Source organism: Opisthorchis viverrini, assembly GCF_000715545.1.
Source record: "Opisthorchis viverrini unplaced genomic scaffold opera_v5_154, whole genome shotgun sequence".
Classification (NCBI taxonomy): domain Eukaryota; kingdom Metazoa; phylum Platyhelminthes; class Trematoda; order Opisthorchiida; family Opisthorchiidae; genus Opisthorchis; species Opisthorchis viverrini.
Genome location: NW_008751809.1, coordinates 366,468 through 394,073, shown reverse-complemented (window position 1 = coordinate 394,073; position 27,606 = coordinate 366,468). Strand labels below are relative to the sequence as shown.

General features: G+C 41.6%; 2 protein-coding genes across 2 annotated transcripts in view; one reads left to right on the top strand and one right to left on the bottom strand.

Moving 5' to 3' along the window:
* The window catches only part of T265_06961 (hypothetical protein), a gene marked incomplete at both ends in the record, with an annotated part of 82,939 nt that overhangs the window by 24,285 nt on the left and 31,048 nt on the right, over window positions 1-27,606 (top strand). The gene's annotated exons all lie outside the window — the stretch shown is intronic.
* T265_14176 (hypothetical protein) lies at window positions 93-25,944 on the bottom strand (the record flags this gene model as incomplete). Its single annotated transcript, XM_009172384.1, has 8 exons — window positions 93-328; window positions 7,114-7,219; window positions 7,756-7,950; window positions 8,452-8,595; window positions 12,958-13,039; window positions 16,565-16,603; window positions 16,931-17,025; window positions 25,768-25,944. Coding segments are annotated over 8 exons (1,074 nt in total), but the record flags the coding sequence as incomplete, so codon positions are not given.

Sequence of the window (27,606 nt, the reverse complement as noted above, 5' to 3'; positions counted from 1 at the left end):
CTTTCTTGATACTTAGTTTCTTCTTGGATAGCACAATGGGCTTTCTATTGCAAAGATCGAGGGGTATAACCTCAAACAGATTCGATATCCTACTATATAGAAAGCACTGAACAGTTTGCTTTTTGGATATCTGACAAACTTGGTATCAAATTTCTTGATAGGCAATGAAAACTCAGTTGGTCATGCTGATTGTTATCGAATCTCCCAGAGCTTTGAATGGCAAGTGGTTCGCCAGCCAAACTGTAAGAATGGTCCAGATTGCCAAGTAAGTGCAGGAAACTGCGGTAAATGTAGTTTCTGTCACTCTGCTTGAGTTCACATTTTCCTACTAATGAATGTGCAAATGAATACCACTGTTGGTATCAGGCATGAAGTAGGGGCAAAAAGAAACCCCACAGACTGGTTGCATAGTATTCACATGTGCGAAAATTAAAGTGCCCTTGTTGCATCTAGTTTGCTGCATGGATTGACACGGATCTTTTGCGCAGCAAAGTGACATTAGGTAACAAAATCATCAAGTGCAATTACTCCACAATGCTTTGTCTGGGTTTATGCTGTTGATGGAAACATTTTCGCTTCCTTAGCTTGGTTAATTACAGGGGAAGACTGTAAAAAAAAGGCGTTGTGGGTTACCTGAAACCGTTTAGACATTTTGTTTACTCAGTTCTTTAGAAAAATGAGAAATCCAGGTGTGTAAGTAGGCCATACATTTATTCTTTCCAAACCAACCCCTTAAAAAGGTGTAAGAGTCCGTTTTAGTGGTGTTCTGCTAGCTTCCACAGCACTGCTTGTTTGAAGACCTGTGGTTTTTTTTAGAGGCGGATAGATGGCTTACTGCTGTTCGGTTTAGTTGTGTGGTGCGGGTAATGCGTACTTGTCCAAAATTTCCACGACGGACAGCGAAATAAATCTGTCCAAAGACGTCTGAAAGTGGTTGAATAGAATCGAGGGCCAAGAAAACAAGGCAATAAAAACTTCGTCTCGCACAATTAAATGAGTCCAAGGTACTGAGAGGTTGGCAGTGCGCGCCCATATAAAACAATCGGTTCCACGCAAACTAGAATCATTGAATGTGTATTAATCACGCCACAGGTCTCCTCTAGCTATGTGAGGAGAACTAAATAAACAGCACACGGGGCTAAAACTAGCTGTGTATAGCACTGCTGAAAGCGATACAAGCCGCGATGAATTTCAATCATGGCTGTACACTGCACTTAACTCAGTACACCAGAATTAGTGCTGTTTACATTAGGAATTATTGGGAATTATTGGACAGCGTTCGCCGCTGTGCCTGACACATCGCGAGACTTATAGGCACCGGACTGGGTAATTTTCAACGTTGATAACCTTTCTTTAGCATACTAATCGATAAGCTATGGCGCGGCGCGTACTGAAAAGTAGTCACATGAGTATATTCGTTTCCATAATGTAAGTAAGTTGAAATCGTCGTCCAAATCTATCCCCTCCTACAACACAACCGTGTGACAATGCTGGCCAAAGTAACCCCGACCCACTTAAGTCTGTCAAAAGCTGTGCACCTCAAATGTATCAATTAACAGAATATGGCAGATTTTGAATGTCCAGATACCATAAAAGCACTGTGGCAGAGCGAACTGGTGCAGTGCGTCTTCTGACCTGAAATTAAGAGAACTTCGCCAGTCGACAAGCATCCAGCTACACTTTCCTAATGAATGCCTTTCTGGGAACGAGATCATCATCAAATATGAAGCACAGACCATTAGACTTTACAAATACATGGGTCACAGCATACCATTTGTGTGCTCCCCTAATGACGTACACAATCCACTAAAGAAATATGAGACTTCAAATACCGCAAAACAGTGTCCCACTGTAACAGGTCATCAGAAATTAGTAGAACAAGGAGAAAAATATGAGAACGATAACTGTAAATCAGCATTGATAACCACGTTGCACAGGTTTACCAGAAACGGTCTTCCCAGAAACAACGAGGGTTGGATCCGCCCCGCAAATCTATCCGTTTATAGAATAAACCAGATTTTGCTTGTTCTAATCCCATTAAATTGTCTTAGAATGTTCACTCTCAAATGTATCAAACCATGAAGTGTCATGTTCTCAATCGTACCGAAATTTCGCCGAACCACCAGATAAGAATAGTATAGAAAACAATATCACCAAAGACATCTGAACTTTAGTTTCTTTCATTATATTTGCTAGTTACGCCTGTAGTTTTAAATTGTTTTTTTGTTTTGTTGCCACAGTTTCAGTGAAATACATTGTAATCTTTCATTATATTTGCTAGTTACGCCTGTAGCTTTAACCTGTTTTTTTTTGTTGCCACAGTTTCAGTGAACTACATTGTAATAGAAAGCTTGTTTGCAACGGGGAAAACTAAAATATCTTATGAATGTTCTCCAAACACGGGGATCAATTAGCCATTGCTGATGTGTACTAGAATTTTCGCTTCTTTCCTCTACTTTCACCAACTTGCGCTGTTTCTGACGACAGAGGTGTATCCACCAAACTAGTTGTCAAACGTAAGTTAAAACTAACTTGTTGTGAGTAGCTGCATTTTCTTCAGGTATGCTGCCCATAGAGAAACCACCGAGAACTACGTTTTTCATATTGCTAGTAACCCATCTTGTCTACATTTTGATAGGTGCATGCTAAGGCCCACTTGCTTAAATATTCAAACTTATTAGGAACGTTTAACAACGCAATCGTTTGCCAGAATATCGAAATAGGACCATAAGACTCGCAATTCGGCATCTACTTCCACCCACGGTGCTTCAACTCCCAAAATTCCCCTATGAAGATAAGGTAGATTTACGTGGAGAACCTTGAGGTTACTAGCTAGAAAAGCCATGACACACATCGGGCAAAAGACAGAAAATAAAAAAGTCGACTATTTTGCCACATTGCCTCTCTTACTACATGATTATTAATAGATTCATAGCAATCGACAAACGGCTGCTGCACGTGGAATCTCAGCCTGTTTGCCCACGAGTGAGTGAATTAACTTTCTCAGAGTATCACAATCTTCGTCACCCAACAGGCGATGGGGCTGATACACTTGAGAATACGTTGTCCAGTTGTCCAACGGTATCTATTTCTATGCTACACAATATCATCTAAGGTGTGATGACAAGTTAAAAAGGAGCCATTATGGAGTTGCATTCTCCTCAATAGTCTTTTGAGAAAGAAGCACTTTTCAGGCTTATGCTCTTTGTGGATTTGATTGGTACGTAGATGTGAGTAGCATGGCTAACTTGTCTCGCCATTTGTTGTCTGGCCACAGATAAACTGTTGCTTTTTTATAGTTGCCGTCGAAGTTTGGGGTTCCAGTCAGCATTTAACTTGTTATGATGAAACCTCGATCGGGTTCATAGCCACTATCGGTCCAAGACACCTGATTTTCTGGCTTCAAACAAGTGCAGTAACTTGCATCCCAACTGGTTGATCTCATTAAGTCCCATTGGTGGACTGTAAAAGAGGAGAGAGGCGGTTTGGCCATTTCCGCGTAGTTTAATCGCTCAACCTTTCGACCACTGTCTTACACCAAACTGCAGAGCACAAGTAAAGCCGGTCGCTTCAAATTTAGCCGGAGCAATTGAGAGGTATTTAGAGTTGATGACGTTAAACTTTGCGAGGATTAAACAGCTACTTTCAGATTTTTATGACGGAGCATCAACTCAGAAAAGCCATAAATCAAGGGGTGACAGCCTTGCTCTTTGGGATGGATTGAATGAACTGCAAGTTTTTAATCTCGAACGCCGAAACGTATCGACAATTATCACAACTACTCTGTTCAAAGCGGTCGGCCAAAGATATCTGCACCAAGATCGCTGTAGAAGATCACACAGGTAGTACATATTCACTGTTGGAAAGATTTCACCAAACCAAGTGAAACCAACCAACCATTCTGGCTGGTGATGATCTCACGCATCTGTACTGTTACACAAACAAGTCACAGCCTTTCCTTGAAGGAAACTACTCACAACCACCATAAGCAGGGAATTCAGTCTGGATTCAGGCGAATCTTCCGCAAAATCGATTTGGTGTCCGAATGAGTGCAACAAATCCAGTCCTCCAAATCTATCAGAGTTCACTTGTCTGATGTTTATTAGCTTGCGTGCAAACTTATCGAAACATCACCACTGGTTTTGTGAAAGATGTTTGTCGGAGAAGAAATTAGATGCGCGCTTCTTAAACAGAACTGTGTGATGTAACACTTACTTATGCTGTCATGTGTCCGTAATGAGTTGCTCTTACTTTCGACAAATACACTCATTTGCAAATTAAGTTGACTTTCACAGGATACTAAAGTGAAACTCTCGTTTATGCTGTTCTTCAACTAAATATGCACAAAGGTCACCTCATGTTTCAGTTGGTACGATATTCGAGGCATCGCAGTATATTTTCATAAAAGAAAACTACTCATAAGTTTGTTGAAAAACTCTTCCACAGCCCATGACCGATTTCGCCTTTCTTGGGACTCATCAGGTAGGCGCCTACCTACAGCCGGTCGTGGGTTGCCGAAGAGTGTTCAGCAACCTTGTGAGTAGTTTCTTCTATGAGTTGCACTTAGCTTTTCGGCTGAGTTACATTGAGTTACATTGGTGCAGTGTGTAAAACGCTGTTGAGGTTACACAATTTCCTTGGTTTTTGTCCCCTCCCGTTTAAAGTAAAACATTCAAATCACCCGAATAGTCTTTTCGGTGATTTTTCGATCACTTTTGACTTTCTGTGCACATACTTCTTGTAACATGTTGCGAAACCTTAATTAATTTATCCAATAAGTGTGCCTGAGCGAGAAAAAAACATGAGCGATCTCAACCATTAATCCTTCAAAGTCACAAGTGAATGCACTATGAAATGAGTTATTTTAACAAGCTGAGAAAAATATCATTTTATTGGGTCCAACGGTTAGACAGAATGAGAAGCCTCATTATCGGCTATGACTAGAGATATTATATGTGCCCACAATCATATCGCTGTTAGCACCATATGAACTGAAGTGTATTCTAATTGACCGTCAATTTCAGCAAAAATTTCATCGCAAAAGGCACCAATTAAGTCATTATCAAGAAATCTGTACGGTAACTGCTAGTAGAGGTCGATGAGGACCATAAATAAATAGATCAAAGTATCTCTACCACCAAACAGTTGCCTCGATTTGCATTTTATGGTTAGGTCGCAAAAAATGATTCACGCTTCTACGCATTTGAAACGGATAAACACGTGGAAAACGCCATAAATGACAAGAATAAATATGGATCGGTGTCAAATCAGCAGAAATTCTTATTCAACCATCTCATCCAACCGTGAATGTCAAAAGATGCGGCCGCGGTGATATTGATGACAGTTCGCTTTTGGTATCGATTGGTATCGATTACGGGATTTAAAGGAGACAATTTCACTAAGGTTTTTAAGGGTTACAATTTCGTTTCTAAATTATATAAACGTTGTAAGGTTATTACCGAACCGGAAATACACGGTGGACTTCTATGCGAACGCAGTAAATGATTATCTTTTTCAGCTGAAGATCGAGTGGCAAAAAGTCTAATCTCAAGGCTGCATGATCCAAGATGTAATTGCTTCTACTCCAGATACAGAGCTTGAAATCTATTCAAAAATTTACTGCATAATGGCTAGGTTTGATAATCTGGATGAATCGGTGGTGGATGCATTGTGCAATTTGAAAAGCGACGGAAAATCTCATTGGTGCGTAGTACAGGATGACACATATCGTGCGTGCTCATATTAATCTAGTTTGCCTTTACCCATATAGTTTTAAAAAAACTAACTCGTTTCGATTCAGGAAAAAAAGGTTTGGTAGAAGAACCAATCAGTAAGTCCTCTTCAAACTAGATCAGTGTTGAGTGTGAATTAACGGCTCTTGTCGGCTAGTGTGGGTGCCAAAATCTTGAATTGATAGGTTGGAGAGTTCCAAATTAGTTCCGATCGCTTTTCGTTCCTTAATCTTCCGATTCAGGGTGCTTCACTTGATGATTCACCTCGAGTGCCGCTGTTAGATTTTTCCTGGTCTTTGGGGTTGTGAGTGCTCCGACAATTTAGTTTGAGGGGTTGAGGTCAAGTGGATTTTGGATGATAACCGCCAGTTTGGTGACCTGTTCACTTGGCCTGCTGAAACCTTTGCGTCAAAAGCGAAACGTTGCCCAAATAAAAACTACCGACTGTTTACCAAGCTCTTCTGAAACGAAGCTTTGGGAGAAATTTATTGGGAGCGGGAAAAATTAAAGCAGGTGACGTATATGGTGTCTCGTGTAGTGTATAAAAACCAAAGAAACAACAAACTTTCGCCACAGTAACCGACTTCTGATCTCTAATAAGAGTTAACTGTATTGAATTCAAACAATAAAGTTTCAACCCAATGAAAAGTGAGTTTGCTACTGGATGTTAGTAGTATGATCATGCTAGATAGTATCGTCCCAACTAGACAGACCGGGCAGTTGAGGCAAAACGAGGCAGTCCTACAGGTGGTCAGAAAACTTCATATTTCAATAATTCGGTCCAGTCACAATTCTGTCAACTGCATTTCCCACGCATGACCAACTGAGAGAGGGTGGGAAGAATAAGGAGAGAATATGATACTATCGACCAAACATGCTGAACTAGAGGGCCTCCAGCTGCATTGCCCAGTTGATGGTTACGATGTAAACTAGGTTACCGTGGATATTCTAGCTGTAATTCCAAACTGCTCAGTGACCTCAAACAAGAATTCAAATATCAATTTCGAATCGTTCGACCGGTCGTAAGAGCCGCTGGCCAAACACAGACGAGTTGGGTACACAAAGTTCATGATTGTAGACGTGAGGGCGGTTCGTCTACCCAACCGCTGTTAGAAGCACCAACGAATTCTTGAACTGGACACTAGGAGACAGACACATCAGAAACTATTCGCCAGGTGAGTGAATGCTACCGGCTTTATCACAATTCTCACTACGGTCGTGTTGACACCAGCAAGAGAATCATCTGGACGGTCATCTACTGCTACAGGGAACCGAATTCGGAATCTGAAATTCTAATTATGCTGAAAATAATCATCGTGCATAGGGACTCGAAAAGTGGTCTAACCGCGTTGACTGAATAACAAGTTCAGTTTGCACTTACCTAGTAATACACAAAATAGCAGTGAGATGGCCGTGTTACGAGCACCGGTCCTTAACATGTGTGGTTCACGTAGAGTCAGTCCAAAGAGGATACACATAATTGGATCCTGCAGTGAGATACGGTGAAACAAAAACAGAAACTGGTATTGTGACTGGATTTCCAATAGTCTTTAAGGTGAAATCGACCAAAATCTGGTTGAGCAATCACGGACTGAACTTATCTGATGAGATCCAAGAAGGGCAATACCAGTTGTGGGCTGCCGAAGGGTTTTCAGCAACCTTATGAGTAGTGCGGTACGTCTAGACAGTTGGGTTTTGCACCCATTATATTCTATTGTGTGACTGACTATATATCCTACAAAAGTACAGGGCTTTTAGTGTCTTTCACGCAAACTTTCTGCTGAGTCTGTCATTTGTATGTTGCCTTCGTTGAGGTAGCGCATGGAAAGTCATGAAACCCAAGTCAGTGCCACCGAACAAAACAGGTAGATGTGTGGTTTTCAGGTCGTGAATCATGTAAGCTACTACTATGGGAAACATTTTTAGCTGGATGTGGAATGAACAAAATGCATAAGCCATCCACAGTTAACCTTCGGAGTGAATCTCGAGATGGACCAATGGTTTCCGGCGCGAATATACTGACCGAAGGTCCGTAGGTCCGTAGTTCGAACCCGAGCGCTGCCTCTCGACTTCCCCTGTCCAGGCTTTGACAACCTGGCAGTATCCCAGCCCTCGTGCAACCTTCGGGTGGCATGGCAGTTAGGCACCGGAAGGGTGCTACAGCTGAACGATAGTATAGTTCGAAGTGGATAGTAGAAGGCCTCCTGTGTCGGAAAACCTTCAAAAAATGCATAGATCCAGAGAAAAGAAGCAAAAGGTTTTCACCATACCGACATTGGTTGACGACCTTTATATAATTAATGGAAACAATATGGAAGATAATAGTTAAGAAGGGCCTTCTACAGAGTCATCCTCTCTGTTCATCTCCACACCTTTCCTCTTTGACCACATAAACCTCGTTTCCGTACCGGTTGACCTTGGTATTAGATAATATGGCATAAGCAAACGCCGCAGGTTGAAAAACAGACTACTTTTTCAGCATACTTTCATACCGTGTGCCACGTGAGAATTTAACCCCACACACTTTTATTCAGTATCCTGCGATGGAAATCGTTGGTGATTTGCAATGCAAATTTAACTGACACCGGACAGCCTTGCTTCTAGTGTTACGACATTCAACGCATCATATCAGCCATTACGTCATAACCCAGTCAGAAACGAATGGTGGTTGGTTGGCTCAAATGCGGCACCTACGGTTTCCAGTCGTTCTTAAACTCACCATCAGTGGGGACAACAGCATACTGGCGAAAACCACTCCAGCCGAATTGGTAACCAAGGCGATGTCAGCAACAACAGCTGCGCAGATCAGGTTACAAAGGTAGTTCATATCAAACCTCCCGCGTTGCTTGATTTCGTTGTATACCTGGTTCGAATGAAAATTATGAAGTTAGTGTCTGCTTACGAGCTACCATCAGGTCTCAGGAAGAAACCGCCAATCATTCGTATGTATAAGAAAAGTAGGGAAAATTCCTATAATCTACAGGAGCGACACCATGTCTATTTATGGCATCAGAAAGGCTGTATGGGAAATAAGTTTTCATAATCTTTAGAAACCTTCTGAGAAGAAGATTTATGTCGAGCGGTGCAGCTGTTATTCCTATCTGGCGTGGTGAAATTATAGGTAGGATAATTGATTGCCACTAAAAGGCGTGGGGACTAAAAATAGCCAGGCGGCTAGAATGCGAGGCTTGCCAATAAACCGATACCCAAAATGTTTTCAGTATGAGCTACTCTAGTGCGACTTTGGCGATCTATCATCCTATTTTTAATGTAATTTTTCCCTTGAAAACACACCAGAAAAATGTAGATTCTCTACGGAAGGCATCCTTAACAAAGTTTTTGGTTTCTTGATCATTGAAAACATGTTTGAACCTCTCTTCAGTTAAAAAAACACATAAGGTTGCTGAAAACTCTTGGACAACTCAAGACCGGTTTCATATCGTAAACGAGAGATTCAGTCGGGTCTCTCGTGAAAACCAAATTGATTTGCAAATGAATGTATTCCTCGAAAACAGTCCAATTTGGTTCAAGTAGAACTCTATCATCCTATTTTTAATGTAATTTTTCCCTTGAAAACACACCAGAAAAATGTAGATTCTCTACGGAAGGCATCCTTAACAAAGTTTTTGGTTTCTTGATCATTGAAAACATGTTTGAACCTCTCTTCAGTTAAAAAAACACATAAGGTTGCTGAAAACTCTTGGACAACTCAAGACCGGTTTCATATCGTAAACGAGAGATTCAGTCGGGTCTCTCGTGAAAACCAAATTGATTTGCAGATTGGTGTATTTCATAAAAAAACTGAGTTTGAAAGTTAAACTATTTAGTGTATTAAATGGGATACAGGAGATTTATGTCTAATCCAATTAGATTAGGTTTTTTGTCCACAGCAGAGTGCCAGGTTAGCTTTTGATTCTGTCTTCCCCCATATTCGCTCTATCCTCTTAACTATGAGTATTCAGGTATCCTAAAACAGCATCACTAATTTTTGGTGCCTTAGCTCTGTTGTCCTCGCCGAACTGATGGGATTACTGCTCGGATGAATTTACATACAACTAATATGTACACTTGTGTTTTGCAGAATGTGCCTGAATGTATATATATCAAATGGAATTTTTTTACTGAATATCTCGTGCGATTCAATGAGACCAGTCGAAGTAATTTAAATTTTCTCTTCTGGTATAAGAGTAATGATTCTCCGACCCCTCGCGTTGGTTCAGTTATGCATACAATTTAAAGACGATTACACGAAATTGGGAGTTTTTGCTTCCGATTACTGTCATAAGATAGGTAATTTGAGTTATTTGCTTTGTGGGGCATAGTTTTAGGTAGGAAGAAACACCAGTAATGGAATATGTGGGAAAATTTGGGCCACAATATCCCACCTTTATATTCAATGCAGCTCTCTCCTGAAAGTACGGATTTGCCTTCCTTGGATGTTTCCGCAGGAATCTCTCAAAATGTTTGGAGACTAGCTTTTCGGATAGATTCGTAGCGGGATAGTCTAAATAGAGTTTATAGAGTTAACGTAGTTCTTCCTGCAGTTCGTGTGGACGTTTTGAACGCCAGATTCCGCGCCACATATCTTTATAGACATTTGCCACACTGCAGTTGGAATCTTGGCTTGGAATAGAGTGAGTGAAATTCACGATGAGTTCATCTAATCCTGAGGGTGTTCTACACGTAATCCAGCCGAAGTAATGATGTATGCGTGTAACATTAAAGGTTTCGTAAGAGAAGCTCAGATTGGAAACACACTGTTAACTCGTTTTGCGCCAAATGGTACACATCTGCCTTTCCACTGTATCTAGTTTTCCGCCCTTCTGATGATAGTCAGTCCATTCCGTTCACCGTTTTGCCCGGTTAGATAAGAATAACACCTGTGTGGACAAATAAAAGATCGAAAGATCGCGTGCCAATATATGCGTGCTTAGAGCAGCTTGTTTACTAGGAGACATCGGAAACTGAGTGTTTGCTAAGACGGCGGTTCAGATAGCATAAGAGAGCAGCAAGCAATATTTTACCGTTAAAGCTAAGCTATCCGCGACCTAACCACATATATTATAAAGTGCATTATAAAACTGAGAATCACTTACCAAGTGTTTCTGTTCCTTTGGTTAAAGTTTACCTTTTGAGTAGTCCCCTGTTTTAGTTGATTTCGTTTATTTTTAACAATTTTTATTAGCCATCCGTACTCTAAAGTGGTGAGAGGATCGTAAATTCCTGCCTTACGTTTCTTGTAGTCTAGTCAAACAGCGAAGAATGTTACCACACGAATCAGAATTGTTCAAGTCGCACCTTCTGGGTACACCTGAACACTCAAGTGACTAGCTTTACGGGCATAGGCTGTGGCAAATGCGAGACATGATCGACTGACGCTCGGGGATCTAGTTCACCTGACTCACGGAAGTGCATAGGCTACGGTTGAATTCTGAACTTATCTTAATCTCTAGTCTGAGTGAATGAGAGCACAATGTTGATCGATGCACGGGCGACTTGCCACGTGACCAATCGCCTTCGTTCCCGAACGCACGAGAACGATACAGTGGTCAGTCAAAATGAATTGGAATTTCCGAATAATTTTGCTACGACATTTACCGACTTTGCCAAATGCTTGAAAACTTCCGCCAGTGTTCTGTAACATTTTGTGAACTTTTGAATAATCTTTCTAAAAGTTTGAAACAACTAGGGAAGATTCTAGATTCGTTGTTTATATGTGACATCTTCATGAATAGGTTGAGCTGCTCGAGATTTCAGGTCTACCAAACAGAAATTATTAATAATGGAACATGTCAATGAACAGGAGAGGTAATTGTTGGTACTGTGAGGAGAGTTTGGAATATTTTATTGGAAATTTCATCCTTCAGGTGAAACGGGTCCATGATGAACGCCGACTAACACTCTACAGTTACTTCATACTGATTGGGAATCATCAGCAAAGCGTATCTCACAAAACTCTGGATGGTCGCGAACCAGCATAGTGGTTTAAACGACCTACATTATGTGTGACCGTGCGATGTGTCTCCCGTGATCAAAGAATGATGTGTGCTGTATCCCGTCTAACTGCTAGTTAATCACATTTCTGAGTATCCGCTTGTGACCGAACTGTTCAGTGTTCAAACCACCAGACAGGAGGTCGCGGGTTCCAGACTACTCGGAAATGTGTACCAGTGATTACCAATATAGAAGAAACAGCTGTATAGTGCTTCTCAGCTGTTTAGCATAGACTGGTTTTTCCTGTAGGACGAAACCCCAATAGAAATGAGACGCAATTTATGCAGTAAGCGTTAACTGAATTCTTATGACGCATGTTTCGTCTGGATCGGCACCTGAAAAATGTCGAAGATGGATTCATACAACAACCCACGAAGCAACGTCATCTATTTTAATAGGGTAAACGTCTCAATACCAAGCTGACCTCCAAAAGGTAGCCCACGACTGAATTGAATCAGTCTTCTATTTGACTTCAACTCTGGTTGCTATCATGTAAGTAAAGACAACTTATGCTGAAGAAAATAATAATAATAATAATAATAATAATAATAATAAAGTTGGTCCACCATGTTGAAGACTCTTGGACGGTGCACGTTCCATGAATCTTGATAAAGGTACAATTCAATGTTCGGGCATGCTACCTCGGAACTATGGATTCACTAAAAGCCTTGTGATGAATTCGCGTTCAGATACGGCATAGTGACGTACGTCTATGTACTGCATAAATCCCGCTAACGTGCAAGTTAGCCACACTGCTGATTTTCTATAGAGGAAAATGTCGGTAGCTCAGGTAGCGTAGAAGGTTGCTGGCTTGTTCGCTGAGCTGCACAATTCGAATACAAACGTTTCATCACCATTCGAGGTGACATCATCAGTGCGTTGTTAGGAGCGTAGTGGAGCGTAGCAATAGGTTAGTGGTAGTGCTAATTCGTAATTTGCGGCTAAGTTAAAGTTTTCAACTCCCTCCTGACAGCTCGTACTTGAATTGCTCAAAGAAAGTGATAAAAATCCACATGCTACTCAACTCGCATTGCAGGATTTCGAGTATTCCGTGGGATTTCTAGGTTTCTTTATTATTGTTCCGAGCTGCGTCAAAGAAACTGTCAGGATCAGTTACATCAATGCTGGATTAAGCAGTCACCAAATTGTCCGTTTCTTTTCAGAGGTGTCGTTAACGGGATAGAGAATTGTATAAAGTTGAACATCGACCAGAGTCAGAGGAAATGCTCACCTGGGCCACACAGAGGCGTGACTTCAAGGAACGAAGGAATTCTTGAATTCCAACTTGAGATACATGTCCAGTCTTGGGTGGTCTGGGGAAAAAAGTTGCAGTATTTACAAAGCCGCATCAAGCTGAGTTCTGTTGTGGTAGTAAATGCGTGATCACAGTTTACATGGTGAAAAAACACTGAAATACTATTGGACATATTCCACATCATGAGTTGCACGTCTGCTTGTTTTGCCTGCGTGGTCGAACGCTGTTTGGGCGAAAGTTCAAGCAACGTATGTGGGAACAACAGCCCTTGGAAATTCCAGTGCTTTTTTCGTTTTCTTGCTATTGGTAATTTAGCAATAAAGAACCAATACAAAGCGCATGTGTTCACCAGTTTCCCTCTTCTATGTAGTTCTGTCGGTTTACGGTCGTCTCACCCCAAAAGTGTACAGCATGTAAAAACCACCGCACAATGAAGACCGCTTCTCCGTTCCACAAAACGTTCTTAATTCAAACAGACCGGAGTCCTCTACAAATAACGCCTTCAGAAAAACTATCGGAAGTTGGGGGTTTTCTTTGTGTGCAGATCAAAGTTTTTTTAGATTTCGGGAAACTAGGTGCTTGATAGGACAAAGTCTTATTGGCAGTGAAACACGTAAGACCTGAGCAAAATACTCATGAGTTTACCGATAGGTTACCATGGAGTAGGGTCAAAATGATTTGTCTTTTAACAGGATTGAAACGGTAATCTGAAAGCAACGTGGCCAACTGGTTTTCCAAAGTACGTCTACTATAAAAAAAAGTGAATCAGTTGTACGCCCCTCTATCAGGAATCCCGCTGTGAACCAATCAATAGTCTGTACGAATTTCACGTCTCCATTGTCCGTCTATTCGATAAACTCCATTTAAATTTCGGCACTGCAGTTTTTGACATGAACCGTTGCTCAAAAAGAGACTAATTATCAGTCATCAGTGCACCCTTGTAATTTGGTTGACTCGTGACGGAGATTCCCGAAAAGAGAGTTTGAGTGACGGGAATATTTAATTTCTGATCCTGTTCGACTTTGAATTTACGGTCTTGTAGGGCGTATAATAACGATCCGTGGAGGTCTAGACAAATGGTGGTGCAACACTAAGAAACAGAGATATTCAATAACTCGCAAAAGACAGGAATATTCACTTTTCTGGAATACAAGACAGTGATCATCCAAGGAGATGAAAAAGACGAACAATGCTGAACCATATCATCTGTGCCGGAAGTTAAACAAACGGAAATTCTTGCCACCAAGATGTGAAATCTCAGCAGAACCAAACCTGTGTGAACAAGGAATTAGATATGATTGTGACCAAAGACGGTAATGATTTACTTTGTCAAATATTCCTAGTAGAATTTATTAGGAAACAGTACTCTAGCTGCTGAATATATGACTGACTGAAGCGAAGTAGTTAGTGGTTGAAAAAAGATCACGTCTATTGGTAAGCCAACGGGGTAAGGATATAATAACTCATGTGTAAATGCACAGAAAACAGTAGTGTATTTAATTGATTCTGACACGCATAAATTAGATACCTACGTTGGTAACATGTAAAAATAAAATGAAACAAGGAAAATGTCTGTTTCTTACGGAAATTCGCTTCCACTTGAGAGACCATAGTTTCGAAATAATTTTGTCCCCAAATTGAGTTCGACCGAGATGAACTAAGTAAGTGTTCTAGCTGAAACAATCAAGCTGCCGAAACTCAGAGTTGAACAGGAACTACCGGTCTTGAGAGCAACACATCAAAGCTCTCTACGCTGATGAACGTAGATAACGCCATCTCGACATAGTCAAGCCCCAAATCGAACAAGGCAGAAGAATTCCGGCAGTTTACGAGGAAGGACAGTTTATTTACAGCATTATGGCAGCAGGTTAGAATTAACACAGTAATTGCACGAAGTGCCACAAATTCTTGGTTGGTAACAAGTTTCATGCCCTAATTAGTCACACATGGAAATGCAGTGCAGTTTCAGGAATATTTGGTGAAATCTGATGGACTAGCGATGGATGCTGATACCGACAGACGACTAACTGTACTTTGATGCGGAATTGGCTCAATATGTATCACAAAATGGGCGTTCACGAGGCCAAAATTTACCGTCAATTCTTTACTGACAAACCCTGTGTTTGCAAAGGAGCAGCTTCACCCGCCTACACACCACTTCAGTTGCCACAACAGCAATCAATCTCCCATTACACATTTGCGTATGACCAACAGACCTTTATTGATTTCAGTGATCTTCGACACAACATATTCCGGAATTCGTGGCAGTTAAATTCAAAATCCTGCCGGGTGATAAATTACGTACTTTTTCAGCGTCTCTACATAATCTACTCCACGTTTGAGTTTTTTGTAGAAAGACTCCCCAACTTTAGCTTGGTTTTACCTAGATGGCAGCTATCGTGCGTCGTGGAAAGTACGTGGCTTATTTTCGCCTGACTGTGAACAATCTACTGATTTCTATTTCCAGCTCACGGAGGATGGTCATCGTACAGGTTCAGAAAGGCGTGCTTTATCGAGTAACTTTGACAAGACTCACTGACGTACCCCTTGAACCATGTCCGTTGACAGTCTACGAATCGGCCTGGGGCTGAATCCAAATCGCCCAACAAAACCACAAAATAGACAATATCTCATTGCTGATTGATATTTTTTGCCTTCAGACCTCACGGGCTCCGCGCATGATGACGCGAGAACGCAACGCTTCAGCGGTACTTTCGCTTGGGAACTGTTTGCCTCCAGAAGTGACGAAATATTGGTTCTGATGTTAAAAAAAGAGCGCTAGAGATGCGCGCCGGTGCAGCAAGGAAATTAGCAGCGGCACCGGAGTTTGACAAACGCGTGACGTAATCAATGTGAACGCCATCGGCGACGGAGTAGGTTCAAAGTAGCTCGCGAGGTCAATTGAATCAGCTAGTGAGTTAGTGCGAACGGCAGTGTGTGAGAAGCACAATCCACCTGGCTGAGCACATAGGCTTCCAATGAGTCGGCTACGATTGCAGATGATCCTACGGTAGCACGCTATCACAGCAACTAAAAGCTGATAGGGTTGTTGGTGAACACAATTCCAATGGATTTTATAACTACTCCTTAAATAATGAATACAGAGTGAGATATTGGAACTACTTGCACTCTGTAATCTAGAAGCTTATTTATTTTAGAGAGAACGCATACACCGCCACTGAAAAGGGATTCAACCTTAATTTAAGGGGAAATCACTTGTGGTTGGCCTTTGTTCTTCGGGGTGTTTACACAATTTCGGTATAATAGGGTTCAAAGTAGTCATTTCCCGAATATCCGACGGTTGAAGTTCAACTCTCGAAGATAGTCATGATCACACACTGGGCTTAGTCTTTATGGTGAGTGAAACTCTACATTTGTTAATTTCTTTTTGGTGGGTATCAAAAGGGTCAAGTGAAGACTGAAATTCTTGGGTGATCCAAAAAATCTATTTTGAGAGATGAGATGTTTCCGCCCCCGTTCTCTATTGGTGTCTACTTAGAAACTTCGAAACAAACAGGGTGGTTTCATTACAGGTCGCTGGGCCGTTGCAAAAAATCATCTACTCAACAAACGATGGCCATACCTTTCTCTTTTTCGTAGAAAAGCTGTGGGCTCGATTACCCTGAAAATGAAATAGAGAATGCAACAATCATTTGAGAACGGGCACAGGGTGTACGATATCTACAACACCATACGAGTAAAGGTATGTTTCTCATTACACATAACAGGCACATAAAATCCATCCTAATGATACTAGTTGAGCACATGTCATTGCTTTATTTCGAGAGTGAAAGAGAGGTCCAACTCCAGTATATCTGGTAACGACTAAAGGATGGGTTTTTTACCTCTTATTGTTACCCTTTTCGTTACGTGCCTACAGCAAAAAAGCAGCGGAAGAAGGGCTATTTCTGTGGTCTGTGGACATATTCAAAAAACATGACCAACTCACATTATTGAGGAATCCACCGTTTTACCGACATTGAAAAAAGCTAGGCGATCTAAGATTGACTCTATTTTGTCCTCTCCAACCACGGAGAATTCGACCTGGAACCGAACAGATGGTACAAACATGAAAAAGGAAATTAGGAACGTCGAAAAACGATATTTATCGTCAACACGTGATGCTTGGTCTTCACATTCAGGATCCCTAAACAAGCTGATTAGCTTGGAGTAGATTCTTTGTAGGATTCGAAGACGCCGACCACATCACACTAGATTCCGTGTTAATTAATAGCCCAAACTCGGAATAGTGTGCATCGACAAATCATGCGAATAGGCCTGATCAATCACATGAAGCGGCTGAATCTTTTATATTTATTGTGAACTGAAAATACTGACGCAGCTCTGACCCAAAGTACGACTGCCACTATGTCATTTCTTTGTAAAGTTTCGTGATTCGTTCCACCTTATCTGTTGGGCGCAGATTCATGAGAACTTTCAAATTACAAGAATTATCGTCACTTTACCGTCGCTTCAAGCAGTCTTTATACATCCTCCTTTCAAATATCGAGGAACCAGACTGTGGTAGCACTGAAACTGTCACCAGCGCTTACCTTCTCTTCTACTGGGAAGTGTTGCGGATGATGGAGCTAATCGGGTGACAAAATAATAACAGTATGTGTGATAACCATGGTTATGTTTAATCTCCATGCTCACTCCAATGCTCAGTCATACGAAAAGTGTGGTGAATCGCTCAGTTGACAAAAAAGGTAACTTATTTTGCAAGGTGTTTTTCATTCAACCCAATACCATTCACTCCTTCTGTGCGACGGTCACCTTCAGTGAATCATGCGTTGTCTCTCCCACTGGTCCACTTACTTTCACTTCACCCATTCCCCCGTGTGACTGTTTCTCATGGTTCAATGGGCTTTACGTGGTCCGTTGCTGTCTTCGAAGCAGTTGTTAGAATTTTTTCGACATTTGCTCGAGTTAAGCGTTCCGCGTTGTGAGGAGAACGTCGGTCACTTGATGAGGATTCTTCGAGGGAAATAACTGACCTTTTTTTCTGACTTATCGTAACTAAGCTAAGGAGCCCAATAACCAAGTGACAGTATCGATTGTATGCCGTGTTCTGTCCAAATAAAAAAATCTACAGATTGTTTACCGGGCCCTTCTGAAACGAATAAAAGTTTGTTTCTGATGGACACTTTAAATTAGAGAGTTTCTTCTGATTATTTGTTTTTCGTGTCTTCTCGGAGTTTTTTTCAAATTCACCAGATGGTTTACGCTATCTTTAGAGTGATTTTCTGATGAACATGCAGAGCTTACACAGAGCACTATCGATGTTATTTTGCGACTGTTTGCTCTACAGTGAATTTCAAAGCAAATGGACATTTCGCTGTTGGTAGTTCAAGAAACGGGATTTAAACACGCAAGAAACCGTCAACGACAGTACAGGACGTCATTCAAGCAGCCGAATTTGCATGGGAACCACAACTGAAGCATATGATTGGGATCGGTGATATGCCATGCGAATGGTACCATATTTATTTTCGTTAAAAATAATTTTTGGATGCTCTCATAATAGTCGCGCAACTGTTTTCTGATCTACTGGTGTTGAATGCTGTTCATTAGCCTCGAAAATAGCGGACGAGGTCAAGAAGGCCCTTACACCTCGTTGGCCTCCATTTTTACTGGACTGTTGTTTTTTACTCTGTTCCGCGGGATCCAGTTCAACTTTTCATCAATGCGGGGTACTTCACTTGTCTATAAAATGTGAATCCACAGAGGGGGTTGATTGACAGAGGAAAAAATCAGGGTACGTGATCTCCTCATTGTATCAGGAGAGCGTTTGCTATTAAATACTCTTTAGTGACTCATTTCACCTGGTCCCTCTTTTTAACAGGTCACCTATCCAGTTTCTTTATGGTGGTCTTTTGGTCCAGTTGTCCTACCCTGCGCTCTGGTAGTAATTTTTGTGAACGATAACCGTGCTGGTGATCAGCGCACATGCTCTTTGTGTTCCAAACCCTGCAATTAACGATCACAAAATAATTGCACTAGAATCTGCGTTTGATTGAAATGGTATTCCGGAGAATCGTAAAACCTCGTTTCTGGTGGAAAAAGTTGTCCCCAAAGAAAAATCACCTCCCAACTTGAACTGATTCCCATGAGTGGTGGCTGGTCAAGGAGAACTAAGTTCTCCGCCCTAGCTACTATTTTGACTATATTTGGTAGTTGGACTGTGGTACTTTGCAGATTGCATCACGGGATACATAGATAATGAATTCGTCCGGGACTTGGACAATAATGCTTATCTCAGGCCGTTCGAAGTTCCTCTTAAGCAGACCTCCGTTTGTGAAAAAAAATTCATCAGGACCCTCATAAGGCACTAGGATTATTGAGCCCGGTTGAAATGAGACATGGCTGTTCGGAATTTACCTTTCGATCAGTCATACACTTATTGCAACTTGCCAAAATACACGAGGCAAGCAAATAATACAGACGGCCGCCTAAGTAACCTTTATTATCGAGTGTTGGTTAGAAGGCAGTCGATAGGTTCGGGGTTCCTCCCATTTATTGGACGCACTTGCGCTAACCAAAACCTCCACTCACTTTTTCTATCAAACAATAGTTGCCTAAGCTGTCAACGACTGGAGACTGGTCAGGTTAAGGTCAAACTATTGTTGTTGAACTTACACAGTGTAGCAGTGTACACGATACACATGGCGGAACACCGGTTTGTGAATGGCTGACTGAAAGTCAACCAGTGCTGTTCATTTCACCCTTCTCAAGCAGAAACAAGATAAATCGTCTTGAGATGCCAACCAGTTAAAATATTAAACATGCTCACACATAGTGAGTTCAAAAGTTGTTCAATACCACAAAGAAAAGCGAAACGGGACAATTACTAGAAGTACGGAGTGGTAATGCAAACAAAAGTATTGTGATAACCTTTCGTGTCACCCTGGCATCGACAATCAATAGTAATCAAAAGTTATTACAAAGTTGTAAAAAAAGTCGTTTACTAACGAACTTGAATTGAGAAGGAAAGACAACAGCTATTTTTCAATCTACTGTGACCTGGGGAGAACTAATATGATTGCGTACACTTGTAAACAGCGGAGCACGAAATCACACGAAATTATCCGAGTCGTTTTGTTGCGGCTTTCACCGACCCAGTACCACTGAACATCATACGGAATATAAGATCATATAAGAACAAGAAACAATGAAACAAGATAACCAAGGTTGAATAGTTGCCAACCACAACATAAGGGGCTTATCATTGGCATTTCCACTATGGGGATGTGTTTCATTTGTTTTGTAGTGATCATGTAATATGACCAACCAGGGTTCACTGATTCATTCATCAACATTCTGAGCAACATATCACGTTGCAGCAAGTGGTACCGTAGTTGTGACATGATCGGAAACGGAGTATGCGCAACCGACAGATAATATTTGGTGTTCTACAGCAAAACCAGGCATAAACAGGTTCTTCCTAGACAGTTGGAACACTGAAAGATCAACCGGAAGAGCAAAAATTGGAAACTAGTCCTGCCACGAAAAGTGAATAATTTTTCATATCCTGTAAATGCTTCACTTGGAAAGACTTCTTAACGAACCCTTAATTCGGTGATTCCCTGGAAGAAATACTTCTAGCCTAAGAACAATTATTCCTTACCTAAACTGGTCAAGTTAGGGCCTCCACAAAACCCCCGAGATGAGATCTTTGCATTTGTAATTGCTAAGTACTTCTTTGCAACAAAAGAGCAAGCAAACCTATCTAATAGCCACCTTGTCCAATGTAAACAACACTCTCATGCTTGACACATAAGGAGAAAAGGTGGAATGTATGGCCTAATGGAGGTATAGATGGTCAGGTTTCTTATGGTTGATCATAGCAAGGTGAATTAAATCGAATTCTAAAGCCGGAATTTCAGATAATGTGCTCGAAGAGCAATCGATTGCTCTGCTGACCTCAACAGTATCATCCAGATTAAGCAGATCATCCGAGTTTGCTTACCGTTAGGACCGGTAAATCCTTTTTATTGAGAATTTCTTCGAAGTCGAAAACACGGTCATGTTGTACCCTAACTTCTGTTCTGAGCTTACGTGAACCAGATCTTGTCCGATGCACAAGGCATCATGTGATGAAAACTGAGTTTGGCAGACCCAGAGGTAGCGGAAGCTTCAGATCGGTCGTGCTTCCTAAATTCGGATTTCATTTGCTATGAACTAACAACGAAGCGTCTAAACTTCCACTTTGACCAAAAATTTGTCTTATTATGGCGTTTTGAAGGTCATAGCAGCCATCTTCATATCGCACTTTCAAAAAGTAGGTCCGTCAATCTAGAAATCTTTAGATTGGATCGATAAACAGCATTCTGGATAAGGCATTGCAACCGGGCGTAAACTGCTAAAACGAACGTGAATGCCTGCGATGATCTCTAGTACTGTTTGTTCGCCACTGGGGAAGATCGTTCACTAATCCGAACTTTTGTCGCCAAACAAGCACAACGCTAATTGATTTATACTATTGTGAGAAAGCTGATTGTACATAGACTCGGATGACTAAACTGGTCAAGTTAGGGCCTCCACAAAACCCCCGAGATGAGATCTTTGCATTTGTAATTGCTAAGTACTTCTTTGCAACAAAAGAGCAAGCAAACCTATCTAATAGCCACCTTGTCCAATGTAAACAACACTCTCATGCTTGACACATAAGGAGAAAAGGTGGAATGTATGGCCTAATGGAGGTATAGATGGTCAGGTTTCTTATGGTTGATCATAGCAAGGTGAATTAAATCGAATTCTAAAGCCGGAATTTCAGATAATGTGCTCGAAGAGCAATCGATTGCTCTGCTGACCTCAACAGTATCATCCAGATTAAGCAGATCATCCGAGTTTGCTTACCGTTAGGACCGGTAAATCCTTTTTATTGAGAATTTCTTCGAAGTCGAAAACACGGTCATGTTGTACCCTAACTTCTGTTCTGAGCTTACGTGAACCAGATCTTGTCCGATGCACAAGGCATCATGTGATGAAAACTGAGTTTGGCAGACCCAGAGGTAGCGGAAGCTTCAGATCGGTCGTGCTTCCTAAATTCGGATTTCATTTGCTATGAACTAACAACGAAGCGTCTAAACTTCCACTTTGACCAAAAATTTGTCTTATTATGGCGTTTTGAAGGTCATAGCAGCCATCTTCATATCGCACTTTCAAAAAGTAGGTCCGTCAATCTAGAAATCTTTAGATTGGATCGATAAACAGCATTCTGGATAAGGCATTGCAACCGGGCGTAAACTGCTAAAACGAACGTGAATGCCTGCGATGATCTCTAGTACTGTTTGTTCGCCACTGGGGAAGATCGTTCACTAATCCGAACTTTTGTCGCCAAACAAGCACAACGCTAATTGATTTATACTATTGTGAGAAAGCTGATTGTACATAGACTCGGATGACTGAACAATTAAGTGTGAGGTTTTCTGATTTTTTTTGCACTGGTCACTATCAGGAAGGTCAGATTCCTGAATATAACTTCAGAACGCCGGAAACCTACTGCTCCACCAAAGTCTCAACAGGAAAGCCGGCCAGCATCAAAGCCAGTCAATCATTCAATCAATTCAGCAAAAGCCAACGAGTCCTCATGCATGCCACAGAAGCACGACCGAATTTGATCAGCGTTCAGGAATTTCATAGAGGAACGATGCATGTTGACGGGTGTTCACTAACGCCTATCAGACAGCCTGGATCAATATCAGAAAGTCCCCTTTAAGTAGCTTGGGGCCGTTGTAACTTTTGCTCTCGCACTCGCACGCACTCACGCTCTCGCACTCGCTTGTTCGGAAACTAACTGTTGTGTTCCCTTCTGTGAGTCTTTTTCGGACACTGGGCACTGGAGCGGGTCAGCAGCAGATACCACAGATTGGCGAATGAGCAGACATAGTAGTCATCATGTTAGCTTCCGTAATAGATGAATTGGTGTTGTGACACGTGAAATGAGATGGATGTCCTTCTGTGCATACCCTGCAAAAATATCACTGGACCAAACCAGGAAATCTTCCAGGGTAATTGTCGGTCGACTGCCTTCAAAAAACTGTGTATTACACTCACCGTTCCGAATTCAGAGCCCCACCGTGAACACTCTAGCTTATTTGAATCAATCTTCCTGTGTAATGGCAATTCAAATGGACGTGATTGTTTTTACCATCGTTTCTACTAATACTACGAATTCCCCCATTCGCTTTGCGACCTTATTTTAGTATACGTATATATAGTATAGTATATATATATAGTATATATATATATATAGTATATACAAATTCAATACCTTCGATTGGCACTCGTGCGCTCCCCTTATCTCCACTGATCACTGAAATTTGAGCCTGTAACACTGTCACGAAGAGACTAGACCTTACCGCGCTGCGACCTGCAAAAACCCACCAAGCTATTCTGGGGAGTGTATATGTGAGATCCATTGAGCCCAGGTTGATCAAATGGTAGCGGCCTGACTAAAGCATTCTTTCAGTCCTCCAGATTGGGGGTTCAAAAATGTGTGGCGAATTGCCCCACTCTGACGGTCTTATGCCAACCTACGCTGCCTTTTAGTTAGGCTTCTGAGCCAAAGACTCATCGAGGACCCTAATCATCCTCAAGTCTAGTTCTGAGCTCTCTGCCAGTATCCCAGTCTATGTACAACCACTGATTGCACACTTGTTAATAATATTACGGCAGTTAAGCGCCAGTATTCCTATTTTGTTATACTGTCAATGGTGATGAAGGGGGGCCTGTATTGAAACTCATACTTCAACGAGGGTAATAGAACTATCGTACGGAACAATTCATACAAGCGAAACAAAGTTACTGTGCATCAGATGATACTAGGCTACCGAAGAATGTGGGTTTTGCCACCGATCTTTATATTTTCTTTTGTTTAAAATCCAACTGACTGTTTTGACTTGTTACCCTGTTGAGGCTCTCCACTTCGGCGACGCCAGGTCCCCTTTTCCACTATCTAAGCAGCCACGGAGGGAAAATGGCCACATCTACAGGAGGTTAGGTCATGCAGACGTCGGATAATTTATGCGAGAAATCAAACTAGAAATCACTGTGTGCAATTAAATCTGTCAATAGGAGCACTGGCAAGAAAATTCGCTTCGAAATGTAGTGAAACTTGAAGTAGTTGTGTGGTGAAGGATAACATAGGCCTTTAGCTAACCTTGAACTTACGAAGATCAATGCTCATATAGTGCACTGACGTTCCGGGCGAACAAGTAACTGTTTTCATAAGGGAAACCACTCACAAGGTTGCTGAAAACTCTTCGACAGCCCACAACCGGTTTCGCCCTTCTTGAGGCTCATCAGGTAGGAGCAGTCCTCGAGTTTCCGTCAAGCCTATGTTTCAATTGGACCTGTTCTGTCTACAAAGTGCCATTTCACCGGGTGAGTCTTCGATCCATATCGAAGAGGGAGACGGTGAAATGATAATACTTTGTTTGCTCCTCCGTTTTTCTTAGGCTGCCTGGACGAGTAATGATGAATCTACTAGAAGCGAGAATCTACTAGGAGTAGATCAAGTTGCATATGATCACTCTCGCTCCATAGTGGATGCTCTTGCATGTCCAGTTCGAACCGTCACTGCAGCGCTGGATACAATAAATCAATACTTCAGTAACCATACTGATGCTCGTGGCATCATTGACAGATTTTCCAATGACGTATGGGGTGTATTGAGTTTGGTTTAAACAAATAAAGTCTACTTCACAAGCTGCACAGAATTCAGGACCCACAACGAAACATTCGCTTGCCCATCACCGATTGTCGGAGGTTTCCCCTAGGGGCACGATTTTCCCTTGTTCTCCTTTTTGTATGTGATTTTTTCAGATAGTACAATAGGCTGATGATATGCTACCTGGAGTAAACACAGGCTACAAACTGTACTGAATAAAGTCATCAGCTAATCAACCGATAGCTTCCTCACCCGCAGTCCCCTTCGGTCAACACTAAAATGACCTAATCGGTAGATATCACCATCGCTACTTTTGCTGCCCTTCACGCCATCCTTTTCAATGAGTGTGAACTTATCAAATAGACATATTGGGCCTCTCTATATCCACATGGTCCGGAGTCAAACTAGACACCCAACCATGATTTTGCGACACAGAATGTCTTCTATTCCCTTCAATTTAGCACATTGGTACCTTATGGCTTGTATCTTCCCCCACTGCATTGACTCTCACTGAGTTTCCTTGGGAGGGATTACTTTCCCCAGTGTAAAGTCGGTAAAAATCTGTATTGGTTGACTTCGGAGTAAGCTATGTTGTTTGTTATAACTCCATCTAATTAGTTATATCTGAGATTTTGCAACCGCTTCACCAACACTCACCACAACCAACCAACCAATCAACTAATTCATACACTCATAAGCACCAAAATTTCCCCTCACCCTAATTCTATGATCCGTTACATGATCATTTACCTTCTCGTTAATTCAACCTCCCTGAGTAATAGCCCTGAGTTTCGGTCACTGGAAGATACCTCAGATAATGTTTTCAACATACATCGAAATATCTTATCATTCACTTGTGGTCATCTTGTAAATGAATATGTCCTAGAGTGCATACAGCTTTTATTAGCTTGAACTAAGCCTTCTTTTTATCGGCTTGATTCCGGTCATTTTCCCGCCATTCATATTTTATCCTTTCTCTCACTTGGTTATCTTCCCTTGTGCGAGTTCACAAAGCCATGTCCCCATTTCATACGACGGTTAATTAATAGGGCACCGCTGACTCTGGTCGAGCCCGAATAGTTCTCGCTCTTTGCTTAAACTTCTGGCCTGACTGCGAGTAAGAAATCAAAAAGGGTTGTCCAGGTTCCGACAATAAAATACATAATTCGATTGTCTACACGCCAGAAGGAATTGCTCGAATAGTTACTCACTTTGAAGAATTGTCCATTTCGGCTCGTGCTCCAAGTGTCAGTCGTGATGGATTCTTCGTCCAAAATCTGTTGGACCGCCTAAAACTTGGAAGCAGATGCAAGCGATTTCTTGAGAAATTACATTATTTTTTAAGCAAAAAGTAACTGATAGTCGTATGAATATATTCGGATCGTGAAAAAGCAACTGCCACTAGCAGGTGAATAGATTGAACTGCTCTTGTTTTAGAATCACTTGACTGCTAAAAGTTGCAACCTTGGACGAGAAGCCAATCCATCGAATAGGCCAGAGTCTCACTTTCCTCGTCTTCATTTATCTTCCAATGAACTGAGGAGTCTAAGGAACGTAGCCCTGCTGACATCTTTCACCCTTTGGCCCAGTTGCAACCGAGTATATCAAACAACATTGAGTGAAACGTGGTTAACGGCTGAAGAAAACTGTACATCTCAAGCAGTTGTTCCATCTTCCTGACTGTTCGGAGCTCTCTCTCTCTCTATAGGCTTTTCTGTCGGTGGTATAATCCCATCTACTGAACAGGCGCACTAAGGACACCAAGCTTGTATACAACCAGCAGGTTTCGGTTAAAGGTCAAAGTTTCGGTCCCGGAGAGAAATAGTGGACGTGAAGCCTACCTAGTTCAGTATGCGAACGAAATCACTGATTCTATCGAAGTTCACGTTAACCATTATTTCTGTTTTGAACCACTACTCTGGTTTGTTAGTGCAAAGGTATAAGATAAAGCAGGGTGCTTAAAGTTCTAGAGTGAAAATGGTCAAGTGACGGGCAGAAACATCGCTAGACTGGCACCCAGGTATGTACTAGATTCATGGCATGTGACGACTGTAAAAATCGACTGTAAAAATTTTCATTTACACGGTAAATTTGAAGTGATCTGCGTTCGAGAATTCCAGCCCTGTGAAGTGAGGTATCGAAAAACGTAAAAGCAAAAAGTGTCAACATTAACACGAGTGTCACAGTCGTAGAAACACTAAGGATGCCTTATCAAACCTGTTCCTTTCGTATGCTAGCCGTTCTAAGTACTAACTCATCCGAAGGGCAAATCACCTAAATGTCGATGGAATGGAATGTATGTTACATACAACGCCTGGCTGTCCCAACTTTAGTCCCCCTGTCCCTCATGAATAAAAGTCCATACAGGTGGAACCAACGTACATGTGGTACACCGGAAGTGAACCAGTGATGTGACTCGAGCGCAGTCGAATGGCGTTTGTCATCGAGCTGTCATCGTGATTGGCTTTTCGATGAGTGCGACGACGCGACTCTGGCGAAACCGCTAATCAGATTAGTCTACGAGTGAGCAATACTCAACTACCACAACCTTTTTTCAATCGCAGATTATGGGTCACTTATCTGTCGGGTCTTTCTTAGAAGAATTCGATTTTGAGGGACAAATTACATTCAGTTAATCATCTGTCATTCCAGATAACATATGTGTGGAACAAACTCGGTACACCAAGGATATCTGATGTCTTATTTTTCATAGGCATCCATCTTCAATAAATCTCAATGCCAAAACATAGACAGGTCATGGCAGTTCACGTCAGTTCCTATTACTTGCATATAATTGCACCATTCAAATAGCTGGGTATTTTTTACTAACCTAATGATTCTTATCTTTTACTTGTGGAAGGATCGATAGAACTACTCATACAGTGCTCGATGGCTAGCAAATGGTGACGGTCATGTACAAAAAAGACTGCACAGTTTTTTCTATCATGTGA